The sequence below is a fragment of the Protopterus annectens genome, chromosome 10.part0 (genome assembly GCF_019279795.1).
Source record: "Protopterus annectens isolate FY-2018-M chromosome 10.part0, PAN1.0, whole genome shotgun sequence".
Lineage (NCBI taxonomy): Eukaryota > Metazoa > Chordata > Ceratodontiformes > Protopteridae > Protopterus > Protopterus annectens.
The window spans coordinates 1,646,004,479-1,646,020,669 of record NC_056744.1 but is presented as its reverse complement, the minus strand read 5'-3'; the positions used below and the strand labels follow the sequence as shown (position 1 = coordinate 1,646,020,669).

The 16,191-nt window shown below is 40.4% G+C and overlaps 1 protein-coding gene and 1 pseudogene across 1 annotated transcript in view; both read right to left on the bottom strand.

Annotated features, from left to right (window-relative positions):
* LOC122813841 (E3 ubiquitin-protein ligase TRIM39-like) overlaps window positions 1-5,699 on the bottom strand; it is a 212,015-nt gene extending 206,316 nt beyond the window's left edge. The window contains exon 1 of the mRNA XM_044086376.1: window positions 5,270-5,699. Coding sequence (XP_043942311.1) covers window positions 5,270-5,659 — 390 coding nt within the window. The 5' untranslated portion in view covers window positions 5,660-5,699. The remainder of the gene's footprint in view (window positions 1-5,269) is intronic.
* A 1,405-nt stretch (window positions 5,700-7,104) lies between these two features.
* Window positions 7,105-16,191, bottom strand: part of LOC122814361 — a 33,514-nt pseudogene continuing 24,427 nt past the window's right edge.

Genomic DNA, 16,191 nt, shown 5'->3' with positions numbered 1-16,191 from the left:
ATTGTCACCTTTACATTTACGTGCTTATGTCTGTCTTTATTGTCCCCCTTTACATTTACGTGCTTATGTCTGTCTTTATTGTCCCCCTTTACATTTACGTCCTTATGTTTGTCTTTATTGTCCCCCTTTACATTTATGTACTTATGTCTGTCTTTATTGTCCCCCTTTACATTTACGTGCTTATGTCTGTCTTTATTGTTCCCCCTTTACATTTACGTGCTTATGTCTATCTTTATTGTCCCCCTTTACATTTACATGCTTATGTCTGTCTTTATTGTCCCCCTTTATATTTACGTGCTTATGTCTGTCTTTATTGTCCCTTTACATTTACGTGCTTATGTCTGTCTTTATTGTCCCCCTTTACATTTACGTGCTTATGTCTGTCTTTATTGTCCCCTTTACATTTACGTGCTTATGTCTGTCTTTATTGTCCCCTCTACATTTACGTGCTTATGTCTGTCTTTATTGTCCCCCTTTACATTTACGTGCTTATGTCTGTCTTTATTGTCCCCCTTTACATCTACATGCTTGAGTCTGTGTTTGTAGCCACAGATACCTGGCACTTTTATCCCCCAGCAAAGTGCAAGGTAACTGTGGTAACTGACTGTTTTGGAGCAGGAGGGGAGAGAGAGAGAGACCTGGACTCAGGGTATTTTATGTCTCCACCAAATGATTTCTCCTCTCACACATCCCAGAACTGCAATCTGAAAAGATAACAGGTGTTAGTGCTGGGATCGAAAAGACATCAGTTACCACTGTATCTTTCTGGTGTGGAGTCTTGCCAGAGGTAACATGAGAATCACAGATGCCATGAGACTCAGAATCCTAAGGTATTCCCTCCCTTGCCCATTAAAGAGACCCCAACAGTCGCAGAAGACATTGCTAACCCTCAGTCCACAATGGCTGTATGTGTAACACCAGAGGGACCAGGGGAAACAATGTGGAACAGATCTAAATGTAGATATGTTTTCCAGTGGAAGAAAAGCTCTTTGTACTGAGGTTCTCTTGGAATCCCAGCCTGGATGTGAAATCTCTCAATGACAGAGATTCCTGACACTTTGAAAAACAATCTGCATAGATAAGCAAGACATCTAAAAATGGAAAAAAATGTGGATACCATGTAGCCTGCAATGTGCTCCAACTGGAGCTAGACACTTTGTGAACACTCTTGGGGCAGTTGATAGCCCAAAGGGTAAGGCAGAGAACAGATAATGTGATCCAGATACACAAAACCTTAAGAACCATCTGAAGCCTTAATGGATAGGAGTGTGATGATAAGCATCTTTTAAATCTAAGGTAACTAAAAAAATCTCAAATGGGGAAGAAGGGGTAAGAGATTATGTTGTGAAAGGATCTTGAACTTGGGCACTATCACAAACTGATTCAAGAAAAGGTCCATAAATGATCTCCAGGCATTTTCTTTTGCTTCTTTTTTCTTTTTTTTTTTGCGTCAGAAACATTCTTGAATGAAAACATTTTCTCCACTGGGAAAAAGGAAATATTTCTATTAGCCTCCCCCACACACAAACACACACACACACAATAAAGCATGTGCTGTACAACAGGAGGGAACAGAGGGGTTTGGTCTAGAGACGTGGAATAATTCCCTGCAAAAGAGGGATCTCTTCCCACTGAGTCAGTCTCAGAACCCATTTGTCTGAAACAACCTGTTGCCAAAGAGAAAGAAATGGATAATCTGACTTTCTGGAAGGAATAACAGACTGCCAGGGTGGGAGGTGGGACAAGGCCTCTTACATACTCATTCTGACTTTTTTGGCTGTCCTTTGTTCTGGGGGGGGGGTCCTGCATTGTTTTAGGGAATCTCCCCACCATTGTTTTTAATGTCTACTTACCAGCATATTGCTGAGACTGTTTATTTCATTTTGTTTTGTTTCTTACTGCAGTTGGACAAGGGAGCAAAATAACCTTTGGAAAATTTAGAGAGGGAGGAATAAGGATTCCCTGTATATCATCTTAACCCTCTCATCACATTTTTGATAACCTTTGCAGCAGTATGAACACAATTTATATCCAAAGGTGAATTTAGCAGCTCATTTTACATCCTCTAGGAGGTTCTAAGAATGAAGCCAGGCAAACTTCCTCAACACAGTACCAGTGGCAGCCTCAATGGCTGTAGTATCTACAGTCATAAACACACTTTAAATTACTAATGACCTGAAAAATCAAAGAAAAACAAACCACACAAAACAGATTTTTCTTCACATGGAGGAATTGCAGATAAAACATTCCTCATATTTTCAGTTAGTCACAGTAAACTTTAACATATGAGCCTGACAACTCAAAATTATAAAAAATAAAGTTGCATAAGCAAATACATTTCCCCAAACTTAAAAATTGTTTTACCATTGGTATCAAAAGGTGAAGGATTAGAGTTAAACTGTTTGGCAGCAGCAGGATTAACTAAAGCTATCGCTGCTGGGTCATGTTTGGGAAGAGTGTATAAAAACTTAAAAGAATGAGGAATTTTATACATTCTATTTGTATTTTTAGGGGCAGTAGGTTGAGTATCAGGAAAATTGCAGGCAGTGACACACTTCTTCCGGAGCTGACAGAACTGGGGAAATGGGTAAAGGTTCTGGAAATTCCTTCTGTAACAGCTGATAGTATTTTGGGGGGACTGAGAAACCTCCATGTTCTCCAACTGAATACACTTGCAAATTCTGGAAATAGTCCGGGAGAAAGAGAATCATTAACAGGGAGATTCAGGTAACATGCTCTCCACTGAGTCTGAATCAGAATTATGAGAGAAAAAAAACAATCTGTTCATCACATTCCTCTCTGGATTTAATTTCTTGAATCTCTTCAGGAAAAGAGGACTCACTTTTTCTTTTACCAGAAACCATCTGATATAACCTGTAAAAGACCCTGAGACGGACTTAATAAATTGCTCCTGTCCAGTGAAACTGGAGCAGAAGAGGCTATAAGTTTAGTTTTCTGTTTTTTTTTTTGGTTTTGTTTAAGGCAAACACATTTTTTAATGGCAGCAATAGCTTCCTCAGGGATGGGCACAACCTTCTGGGTAAGCAGAGGCACTTTCCCTGCTCTTTCTTGCAATACCAACAAAAGAAGTTCTCCCTTGCCCACTAAGGGTGGCCCAGCAACCGCAGAGGACATCGCTAATCCCCAGTTCATAGTGGCTATATTTGCCATACAGAGATTTCTAGGGAAAAGGGAGAGTGGTCTGAGGAACCAGCTTGACCTTGGGCACAGCAGGATCTCTCACCTGCATCTGATGCAAATTACCAGCCTGCTGTGTTGGCAAACACCGTTATTGAATTATCACTTATGACATAGGCAAATAAACATTTATATAAAAGAAAACAAACCATGTGAGTAACTTCTACTAGCTAAGAATTGTTATGAGAAACGATCTTTGAGACATAACAATATATTTATTGACAATTACTCTGATAAAAATGTGTTGCCTGAGCAGCTCTACATACTCCAAAACATTGTTTCTTTGTAGTCAAAACCACCACACCTCACATGCATTGATATATTATAAGCTCTTGAAGTTGCTGCTTCACAATAAAAAAGAGCTGGTTTCCTGATAGGATGAATTTGCACAGAAATGCCTCCTGCTACAATAAAATAGCTAAATTTGCCACCAATCTCACTCATAGGACCCAGCATTGTCATAGCTTTAAGCAATTATACTGGACTGAACTGCACAACTGCATAACATATTCACAACTAACTGGAGCACATAAACTCATTAATCATCCAGAAAAATGCCCTGCACTACTAAACTTATTACTGCCCTACTGTCCAGCAAGGGACCTCTGTTCTACTTCTAGTAACAAATTCTTATTACTTACAAATTAGTCAAATAATGTTGCAGGAGACTCGCTCTACTCTCAATATGTTGCTAAACTCCAGAATTGTATCCCCACACAAATAAAACTGTCACACAAACTGAATAGTTTTAAAACACTGCTTAAACATCTTAACCAGTCCTGGTCCTGCAAATGCTCATCACAAACTTAAGACTTTGTGTTCACTGTTCAGTGCTCTCCAGATACATACTCTCAACCTCTCACTGAAATGACAAAACGATTTTTATACATAACTACTGCCTGTACAAAGCACTAAGATGCAGGTGGTCTTTCTCTGTAGTAACTTCCACCTCTGTAGAATCTTACAATGTATAAACTATAACTACTGTTTGTTTATAAATGTAAATAGAAATGTAACTACTCTGTGTTTATGAGTAATATTTGCTGAATTGCCAGCGTTTCCTTTAACTGAAAAAAGCAATAAAATGAATAATTATTTTCCCTGAATAGCCCTGAATACCTCTCAGACTCTGAAATAAATCTAGTTAAAGCCTAAAATAATGGTGAGACAAAGGGCCAAAAGTAGGAAGTAGGGACACATTTTAAATATTGCTCTTAGAAATTTAAAAAGTTGGTAGAATAACAGGATTTGTGTTAGCAAGCATTTTCCGAAGTAAATGAAGTCTGAAACTCAAATGCATGTCATTAGTTAGGGATTTCAATCCTTAGGGATGTACCAGAAAACCACAAACTTTATGAGAAGAACAGACCAAAAAATATGTGGCAACAATCTGGACATTCTGCAAAAAAAATGTATGCAATTGAAAGGTATGCATGCTTTAAAGTTTACAAATACAATGTTCTCTGGGGCAACCTCTTGCTTCACTGGATCCCCACAACAGCACTGTATGGTCCTGAACCCGCTTGCATACAGGTACTCGCTCTCACTCACATATACACATACACTTGCGCACAGCCATATACACGTAATGACACACTCGCATATACGGACTAGTGCACACTCTCGCATACATACACTCACAAACACTCGCTTATACTACACATGTACTTGCGTACAGTCACATACACGCACTTGCAAACATTGGCATACGGACACTCGCAGAAAACCTGCGGGATGTCCACACATGCATGCACCTTCTGTTTTGATCTGAGCCAGAAGCTGGGGGGGGGGGTCAATTCATGACTTTATTTACGTCCTACGACCCTTGGGTATGAAACAAATATTCTGTCAAAGCCATGTGTCGGACTAACTAAAAAGGGTGCCGGTGGTTTGAGAAGGGTGTAACGGGCAGCCATACTTCAGACCTGAATAGGGATTTGCCATTTATTATTTCTTCTTTGTACAGAAAATGTACAGAAACAGGTTTCTATAAATCCTATGTCTAAGCCATGTCTAAGCCTTTGTAAAAGTTCGGATATGTATTTTCTTGTTTCATTTTTGGTTAACTTACCTCCACGGACGTGGCACCTTCGTTTAAAGAAACATTGTGTTTTAAATCCTCTTCTACCGGGCTGGGAAGAGCTTGTGAGCTGATATCGCCGCTTACATTTACGTTACTAATCCTAAAGTAGATTCCTCTGTCCACACTGTGCCTACTCCGCCATTTGGCTGTAACCGCTTCTAATGTCCTGTTGGTAGTGTATTTTCTGACCGCAAGACGCTTTCGGCACTGAGGGCACGAGGCATCCGGTTGTACATCAAGTACCCTATTAATACAAGACTTACAGAAGTTGTGACCACACTCAAGGGTCACAGGATGATCATACAGATCCAGGCACACGGGGCAAACCAGTTCGTTAAGAACAGAGTCACTATTCTTTTCTGTCCTGTCTAGCTCCATTTTAGCACATGAAAGTTTGTTTTAGTATCGCTTGTTTGTACATCCCGCCCCCCTTTGTCGCTTTGCATTTTTTTACTTTTCATAACAGCGTGACTGAGCAGTGTGTGTGTGTGTGTGTGTGTGTGTGTGTGTGTGTGTGTGTGTGTGTGTATGTACATCTCAACAGTATCAGGGATGAATCTAAAAATACTCAGTGTCTCTTTTGAAATATTAGTACTACCCGAGACGTTGCCAGAATAAGCTAAAGTGAAAGCATATGCAATAGTGAAAGTAAAAGAAAGCTATTAACTATATTTATAGTGTATTTTCTCTTAAGTCTCAAGTTTTATGAGGGATTAAAAGGGGCAGAGCTAAAATTTGAGTCCGTGAAAATCAGAGACACTTGGGAGGTAAAGACCAAACAAGCAAAGACACTTTTTATATATTGCTCCAAAGTTAACTAAACAAAAGTTTGAAATCCACATGCATTTTCTGAACAATAATAAGCACGAAACTCTAAAACCTGTCATTACTGCCTAACTGTAATCATCAGCAATTTATCAGAAAGCAAACATTTTACAAGGATCAAGGCAAAATCAGAGACATTCTGTGAAATTCTGGACAGTTGTAAGGTATGTACTAGAAAACGATTAAAGGCAATATAAACAAGAGAATTAAATGTTTTCTCTCTCACTTTGCCCAAAATTGCAATACAAGAATACATGAATAGACTTCCCATACACACCAGAGTACCTCGCTGACCCTCTTCAAGTGCAACCTTGATGAGTGGATGGGAAACCACAAATTTGTCCCAGGGGTTCCACCTTTGTCCCTCACTGACAGGGGTGACAGGTGCTGACTGAGGTTTCTTTTTTGGGTATAAACTCTTGGTTAGGCTTGTAAGGGCCCCAAGGCCATTGGCCTAGTAACCTCCTATGAACATAAAGAACATCCTGGGACCATGAGCTGATTTAAGCACAGACATCCTGTATTCTATCAGTAAGATAGCTAAGCACTTTGGTGCCATACTCTTAAAAAAATCTATAAACAGAACCTGCAGTCCTATACAATTAGTCACACAAAACTGGAAATATTTAGCAGTTCTAATAAAAAACATCCATTATTAATACAAAACTGTGTAAAACATAAGGCAAAATCTCCAAGTTAAAACCCTCTTTATGAATACAAAACCACAAAAGTGTTTTTTTACTGACAGCAAGGTAAGCCTGACGGTGGAGATGAATCCCCAGTTTTAGTGATACCACATACATAAGCACTGTTGACATCCGTTTAAATTAGTGGGATGTATGAAAGGCACGGTTTTGTGCATCAGTAAGAAATCATCCATGATATCCCATGCTAAAATCACAGGTGCTGCTGATTAATTCAGCTCTATGTGCCTTAACCAAGGCTGCAGTTTCACATGCCAGATCAATATTCTGTATCCCATATCACGCACTGGATTTCTACTGCTTGTATTTCTCATAGTATTCAATTAATTCCATGATGATTTCTGGATCATCTATTGTTGTCAAGTCTTCCAGGTCACTGGTTTCATTAGTTGTTATTTTCCTTAAAACAAAGCAAAAGCAAGTGGCGCCAAAATACAAAAAAACAGAACTAAACACCACAGTCCAAAAGTGCAAATAAATCCAGTCCTTAGAGTGCGAAAAGGTAGTTTATTCAACGATCCACAGCAATACACAGTGTATTGCTATGGATCGTTGAATAAACTACCTTTTCGCACTCTAAGGACTGGATTTATTTGCGCTTTTGGACTGTGGTGCTTAGTTTTGGTATTTTCCTTAAAACCCGTCTCATGATTTTTCCAGATCTTGTTTTTGGAAGGCATTTAACACAACAATATGATCTGGTACAGCATATTTTGCAATATAAGGTGCGACAATGGATTTTAGTTCCTCTACAACAACCTTCAATGCATGAGAAACATCATCTTTTAGGACTACAAATGCAAATGGAACTTCTCCTTTGATATCATGAGGATAGCCTATAACAACTGCTTCGGGGACATAAGGGTGCTCATCCATTGCATCCTCAACCTCTGCTGTGCCAAGCCTGTGATGGCTGATGTTAATAACATCATCCATGCTTCCTGTGAGCTGATAATAGCCTTCTATAGACCAATGTGCTCCATCTCCTGTAAAATAATAACCTGGGTAAGTTCTAAAATAGGAATCCAGAAATCGTTGATGATCTTCATAAAGGGTTCTTGCAATACCAGGCCATGGCTGTTTAATACATAGAGCACCAGCAACATTTTGCCCCTGTAATTCCTTTCCATTTTCATCCATTGATGCTGGCACAATGCCAAAGAAAGGCCTCATTGCTATAGTAGGAACAATCTCAGCTCCTTCTTCTAATGGTCGAGGAGTGATGCAGATCCTGCCAGCCTCTGTTTGCCACCAAGTATCTAATATAGTACACTTGCCATCTCCTACTATGCCATAGTACCACTTCCAAGCTTCATGGTGGACTGGCTCTCCCACTGAACCCAATGTCTTTAAGGAATACCAGTCATACCTTTTCACCCAGTCATCTCCATACTTCATCAGCAGGTGGAATGTAGTAGGGTCACCATAAAACTGGTTGATTCTTAACTGCTTACCATCTCCCAGTACCTACCAGGGTTAGGATATGTAGAAATACTCTCAAACAAAACTGTTGTACCACCATTGCAGAGGGGCCCATATACTACATAACTATGTCCAGTTATCCATCCAGTGTCAGCCATGCAACCAAAAACATCCCCTTGGTTGAAGTCAAAGACATACTTATGTGTCAAAGCAGCATAGAGCAAGTATCCTGCCTGTGTGTGAACAATGCCTTTTGGTTTTCCTGTACTCCCTGACACATATACAACATGAACAGCATGTCCTCACTTTCCATAGTCTCAGGTGGGCACACTGCCTCTTCCTTTGGTATTACTTCCTCCAAAGGTATGTCCATGTCACTCACAGGGGCTATGTTCTCTGTTCTGTGAGCTAAAAAGACACATTTTACCATTGGACAATTCTTCCCTGCTTCATCAACAGTCTTCTTTAATTCTACAAGTTGACCTACTCTAATCCCTTGGTTACATGTGGTAATGGCTTTGCACTTGCCATCCAGGATTCTGCCTGATAAAGAATCAGCACTAAAACCAGCAAAGACAACTGTATGTACGGCCATGGTTCTGGTACATGCCAACATGACAGCAACAGCCATTGGGGACACTGGCATGTAAGTAGCAACTCTGTCACCTTTCTTTATCTCATGTCTCTTCAAAACATTGGCAAGGTGGCATGTCATTTCCAGTAGTTCCCTATATGTGACTTTAACCTCTGTACCAGGTGCATCTCATTCCCAGATCAAAGCAACTCATTCAGTTAATAGAATAACATGCCTGTCCACGCAGTTAACTAAGGTGTTTAGCTGCCCCCCCCCCCCCCGGAACCACTTGATCGGTCCACTTTTAAAGTCACTTTCAATAACAGTGTCAAAAGGCTTGCTCCACTTCAATCGAGTCTTTGTAAGTGTCCCCCAAAAAGTATCCAGGTCCAGCACGGAGAGGTTGTGCAAGTCTTTGAAGGATTGTATCCCATGAAAAGCACTAGCTTCTGACATGTAGAAGTTAACACTCCAAAGTGAAGTGCTGCTATGGCCTAGCCTCGTTTGCACATATAGTTTCTTACCTGGGGACTGTTTGTAGTATATGCTTTTAGAAAGCAAGTAATTCTTGCAGATCGCCTGCAGAAGTGTGCCCTGTTTGCTTTGGAACTTTTCTCCCCAGGCCTCCACTGAAAAAGGGCTTTAGCTTAGTCGGACACTCCCAGTCAACAAATGTAAAATAAAATAAATAAATGTTCTCCAAGAGGGGCTGACACAGACAAACGACTGGTGTCAGAGCCATGGACTAAAATTAAATGCCAAGAAATGCATAATAGTTTCCTTTGGGAAGTCATCTGCCCCTGGTAACTATCATATTGACAACACACCACTTAGAGTTGACCCAGTAGTCAGGGACATAGGGAAACACATAGCAATCTAGCCTTTGACCATCATGTGTCTACAGTAGTGAAGAAATCATTCTATGTTGCACAACTCATAAACAAAGATATGGCATCTAAGTCAAAGGAAGTCATTGTCCCACTGTATTCAGCATTCATCAGAGCTATCATTGCGTACAATGCCCCCTTTGGTATGTCCCTAGCCAGGCGTATCCAACAGCTGGAATGTTCACAGAGTTTCCTCACTACAGTGAGGAAAAGGGAAAATTTCCTGATCCACATTGTACCTCAATCTCAGTTCAAAACATTGACTTCATATTAGCAAATGTGTACTCACTTTCGCTAATATGAATTCAAATATTTTTGGTTAGACATTATGGATATTGGTAGAACATACATTCAACCGACCTGTATTTGAACAACTGCCACTCCAGATTTTGATAGTAAACTGTTTCAATTTCATATCTCCTCCATCATATTGTAGTTTGTAACAATTTAAACATATGTTTCTGTTCATAGCTAGTGTGGAAAAATACTGAAGTTCAACATATTTTATATTCTGTATATAAAGGGTTAAGCAGAAAAATGTTCACTGCGTGCAAACTGAAATGTTCTGGAAAATGTTGATCACTGAGGAATGCAGAAGTTAATCTTAAACTGCTGATAAGAAAGTTAATGTTGCAAGAATAACTGTGGTACTAGCTGGTAAAAACAAGTAATCAAACTATAATTTTCTGATGAATGTTCTGTGTGCTACGTGTGTGTACGTGCAGGAGGGTCTATAAAAGCAGAACTCAAAGTACAAGTAGCCAGACTGCTGGCATACTACTATCATGTAGCAGGTCTCCATGCATGTAAAATAAAGCTGTTTTACTTGCTTACAAGAACTTGGTGTGATTCTTCCAGAATATGTTAGAAGAGTAAAATCTTTCGACATAACTGGCGCCCAACGTTGGAGCGGCCCCTGCACGGCGTGAATCGAACAAAGAGAGGCTGAAAACCTGCGCAGGTGGAGAGAGATCAGGCTCTCCTCGAACGAAAGACCTCCGACTGAAACAGGTCGAAATTAGAGGCCAGTCACTCTTTCCAGATTCAATCCGTGAGGTGGCAGCAAAACAGGGCGGAGGAATCACAAAGGTAAGCAAAACGCTATTTTTTTGTTGTTTCTGATTGGAATTTTTGTCTAAATTTTAAGGGACTAGTCAAGGGAGAAATTTAATTTTCTCAAAGTATAAGGAGTATATGTGAATAGATTCCATATACAAGAGATCTCAGGAACAGGAATAGTTTCTCGTAAGAGAAATGGGAACAGGAACCAGTTGTGTCAAAGGTGACGACAAAACTGAAGATGAAAAGTTTATGTTTGATTTACACCCAAAGAACGTAAAATATTTAGATAAATGGAAAAAAGACCATGGGTTTAGTGGATGTTTAAATAAGTCAGAATGTCAAAATCTAGTAAGATTACTGCGCAAACAGGCAGGAAATAAGACAAGGAATCAAAAGAAGGTGGGGTTTCCCTAGGCACAGAAATGGCTGGAGGAAGCATAAGAGACATAGGAAACAAAATTTAAAAAAAAAAAGAGTGTGGTAATTCAAGTGAAAGAGATGTGTACTTTGTTAAAAAGGAAGATAATAAAATTCCGAAGTGTGTAGAACCAGAATAAAGACTCTCTTAGATAAAATAGAAGAACATTGGAAGCCCAAGGCAGATTGGACTTGCATTAATCAATGCATTCAATCAGATGACGAAACCGTAGACAATTATCTACATTGTCTCACACAATGTTTTGATGCTCATAGTGGGTTGATTAAGGTAGAAAATCAGGAAAATGACTCGCCCTATGAACAGCAATTAAAAAATGCATCCCTAAAGGGCTGCAAGACAGCCATTGGTAACTTTATACAAAAACATATGATCACAAACAGGACAGCGTGTCTACAGCCCCTTATGGAGTATGCTAGACATGCTGAGAAATATCTGAAGGAAAAGAAAGATAAACAAGCCCAGACTTTTACAGTTAGTGAAGATGGAACTTTAATGTTAGTTCAAGGTTCGAACATGGAAGAAGACGTAGATGGAGGGTATGAGGAAGAAGAAGAAAGTGAGAATGGGGAAGTAGGTACACGTGAAGGCGATGGGTGGAGACAGGAAATGGCAGAAAATGAGGAATATCAAATGGTAAATCTAACAGCACTAGCATCAACTATGTAATTGGAATCCCAACCAGTGATCACATTGCAAGTTGAGGGCCGAGACATAGAATTTCTCTGTGACTCAGGGGCTTCACGAACGTTAGTCAGAAGTACTGCCATATCATCCGATGTTACCTCGGATGAATATGTGCTTGTAAAAGCAGCAAATGGTCGTATTTACAAAGAGCCATTGTCCAAACCTCTGTGGTTTACCGACTCAGAGATGAACCAAACCATACGGTTCCGAGTAATAATTTCAAAAATCTGCCCAGTAAATTTACTAGGAAGAGATTTAATGCAAGTGTTCGGCATAGCAGCCGTCCCAACCTCCACTGGGATGGTGGCAAGGAGAATAGACCCAAATAGTGCTTTTGAAAGCTGGAGTATTAATTCCGTGCACAGACTCACCATGTAATACGCCCTTATTTCCAGTAAAAAAAAAAAAAAAAAAAACCCGGATGGGATATGGAGGATGGTACAAGACTTACAGGCAATAAATGCCGCAGTGGTACCTCGGGCCCCCATGGTCCCTGATCCGTCTATTCTGCTGAACGATATCCTTCCAATGGATAACTACTTTTCTGTAATTGATATCAGTAATGCCTTTTTCTCTATTCCCTTGCAGGAAGATAGTAGATTTTGGTTTGCATTTACGTTTATGGGCAAGCGTTATACCTATACCAGGTTACCGCAGGGATACTGCGAAAGTCCGACCATCTTCTCACAAGAGATGTCCACCAATTTGGCTCAGTTCCAACCCACCCAAGGGTGCCACCTACTGCTGTACGTGGATGATATCCTCCTGGCCTCGACTACGGAAGAATTCTGTAAGTCCGAGACTATTCGACTACTACACTTTCTGGCACACGAAGGACATAAGGTAAATAAGTCTAAGTTACAATTTTGTAAATTAGAAGTACGTTACCTGGGTTATACTATCTCTGGGAAGGGCAGGCGATTAGATGACAGTAGAAAGAATGCTATTTTACAAGCCTCCATGCCAACTACAAAAAAGGAAATTATGTCCTTTTTAGGCATTACGAACTTCTGTCGTAGTTGGATTCCCAACTATGCCGAAGAAGTGCACCCGCTATCAGACTTAATTTTTGCAATACCGATGGCAGCAAAAGATTTGCTGCACTGGACAGACAAGGCAGTACAGGCATTCACTAGAATCAAGCAACTGATAGCTGGGTCAGCGACATTGGGGTTTCAGATTACAGTAAGACCTTTATACAGACTGTAGATTGCAAGCAGGGATTTATGACATCTGTTTTAATGCAAATGTATGGAGATAAGTTAAGACCATTGGCATTTTACTCTAGCAAATTAGACTCAGTAGCACGAGCATTACCACACTGTGTGCAAGCAGTAATTGCAGCCGCTTTGGCGGTACAAGCGTCTGCCACGTTGGTATTGTTCCATGATCTTACGTTAAAAGTCCCGCACTCCATAGCAGTCATCCTTCTGCAGGACAAGTTAACATTTTTGTCACCTAGCAGACATTTATCTTGTATGACTACGCTGTTATCTCAGCCACACATGACAATTAAGAGATGCACTAACTTAAATCCAGCAACATTGCTACCCGTTGCTGAAGACGGTATCCCGCATGTATGCTTAGATCTCATACATTCTAAAGTTCTACCAAGACCGGATCTTAAAGATCAACCCTTACTACATGCGGACTGGACACTGTTTGTAGATGGGTCAGCACGCAAAACAGAAACAGGCACCATGCAAGTAGGGTATGCAGTTACTACTGCAACTCAGATAATAGAGGCAAGACCACTCCCCAGGAACTTATCCGCTCAAGCAGCGGAACTGATTGCTGTGACAAGGGCATGTCTCCTTTCAGAGGACAGGAATGTCACTATGTATACGGATAGTCAATATGCTTTCTCTACAATACATGTGTTTGCTCAGCAATGGAAAAATAGGGGGATGGTTACAACCTCGGGAAAAGACATCATGCACAAAGAACTAATCCTTGAATTACTACAAGCCGTTCAACGGCCACGGGGTTTGGCCATCTGTAAATGTGCTGCTCATACCCGTGCTAAGGACCCGGTATCACTTGGTAATGCCCTAGCAGACAAAGCAGCCAAAGAGGCAGCTATGTCCAGTACCTTTTCACTTGAAACCACACCTACAGAATTACAACCAACAGATAAGTTTGATTTACAAACCTTACAAGTCATGCAGGAACTTAGCACAGTACAGGAAAAACAACGCTGGACTAGGTATGGTGTTAGACAGAACAAAGGAATCTATGTGGGACCAGATAATAAATATGTTTTGCCTACTAATCCTTTTAGGTATGCAGCACTAGTCGTGCATGGCCCTTCCCATCTGGGCCCTGCAGCTATGGTTAGAATTATCCACCTTACCTTTTGGACCAAGGGTTTCATTGCATATGCAAAATGTTTTTGTCTATCCTGCATAGTATGTGCTAAATACCACGGGGGAGGGGTCAGAGTTGCCCCGGCATCATTTCCAACACCCCCCTATCCATTTCATACAATATGTATGGACTTCATAGACCCCAGCACAACTAAAGAAGTTTGTGTTAGTGATAGTAGATGCATTTACTAAGTGGGTTGAGGCTTTTCCGGTGACACAACCGGATGCTCAAACAGTGGCTAAAATTTTGGTCAATCACATTGTCCCGCACTTTGGACTTCCTACACGCATCTACTCTGACAACGGCACGCATTTTGTCAATCACATCATTCAAAAACTGTCTACAGTTTTCCAAATTGAATTAAAACACCATTGTGCCTACCACCCACAGTCAGCAGGGTTGGTGGAATGCCACAACGGCATTCTAAAAGGCAAGTTAAGAAAACTCATGGCCGAGACACATCAGTCTTGGATTACCTGTCTACCTCTAGCCCTCCTTTCCATGCAGACAACTCCCACCTCAAAAGGAGTCACCCCATTTGAGTTATTGTACGGGAGACCTTATTACGTCCTGCAGTGGCAAAACTTGTTGCCTGCGGAACGTGAGGGGGGGGGTGAGGAGATAGCAGATTACATGAGGAAAATGCTGACCAATACTAACAGCTGTTTAACGAATGATTGTTTTTCAGGTTCAAGAGACGACAAAATCATGGAAGTCATCGCAACTCCAACGGTAGTTCGGATTAAAGAAAGGTCCTCATGGATCCACCTAACGCATTGTAAAATTGTAAAACATTTTAAGTTAGATAAAAACTTGAATCCCCCTGGGGAACAAATAGACAGCAGTAACCATGAAGGACAATAATGAGAATAAGAGAAAATGGTTCTATTGCAATGTTTTATTGTTTATAACTATTGTGATTGTAATATTTCTGTTTGGCCATTTCTGTTTTTTAATGAAGCTAGCCATTCAAAAAGAGACAAACACACCAGCTGGCATCCAAACTTTAATACATATCAAGCGATTAAATAGGCATATGCATCCTCAATGAATGTCTCAAATTGTTGGGTATGTACTGCAATACCTACTGTACATAGTGGCTTAATGTTGGGGACAGCCCCTCTGGGAACAAATAATACTTGGAATAATTTGTTGTTTGAAACCACAGAAGTACCACTGAGAGACAAGGTGGTGCTGCCTCTTCTGGGGCGCCAAAACAGAACAGTGTGTTTTCAAAAGATTGGAAAAGTTAAGGTGGGGCTGAGCCAATGTAATTTGACAATAGTTCATAATTGTACCCTAGAAGGGCAGTGTGAGATCAAGTTTGGAGCTATAAAAAAAGACATCAATGTAAATGATACTAGTTTTGTTGAAAAAATGCTGTATGTATATGGCCTGTTATTTAAGGGGCTAAAGCCAAATGGGAGTTATGAATTTCCAACCAATATTACACTCAAAATGAATGATTGTTATTTTATTTGTGGTAGGAAAGCATATAAATGGTTACCATATGGCTGGTCAGGAAGTTGTTTTTTGGGATATCTGATACCAGCTATTAGACATGTGAATGCATTACCTCAAGGTAAAATATGAAATGCACGTTCTCTTAACAAACCTATTAATCCCGTAGGTAACATTGATGTGTCATGGATTTATCACCATGACTTGGCGCACATCAGCAGCAAAGGACTCTCACATATGGACCTAGGTGATGATGTAATTGCTTGGGCTGGTATTTTGCCAGCGTATGGGACAGTAAAATCCATCTGGGAACTGAGAAAACTGTCAAAACTGTTAGAGACTCTGAGTAATGCGACATTTTCAGTGCCAGAATTGGTGACGGATGAATTAACGGCGATGAGAACAGTAGTGTTGCAGAACCGTATGGCGCTCGATTTCACCCTAGCGGCAAAGGGAGGTACTTGCGCTTGATAACGAGCATGAAA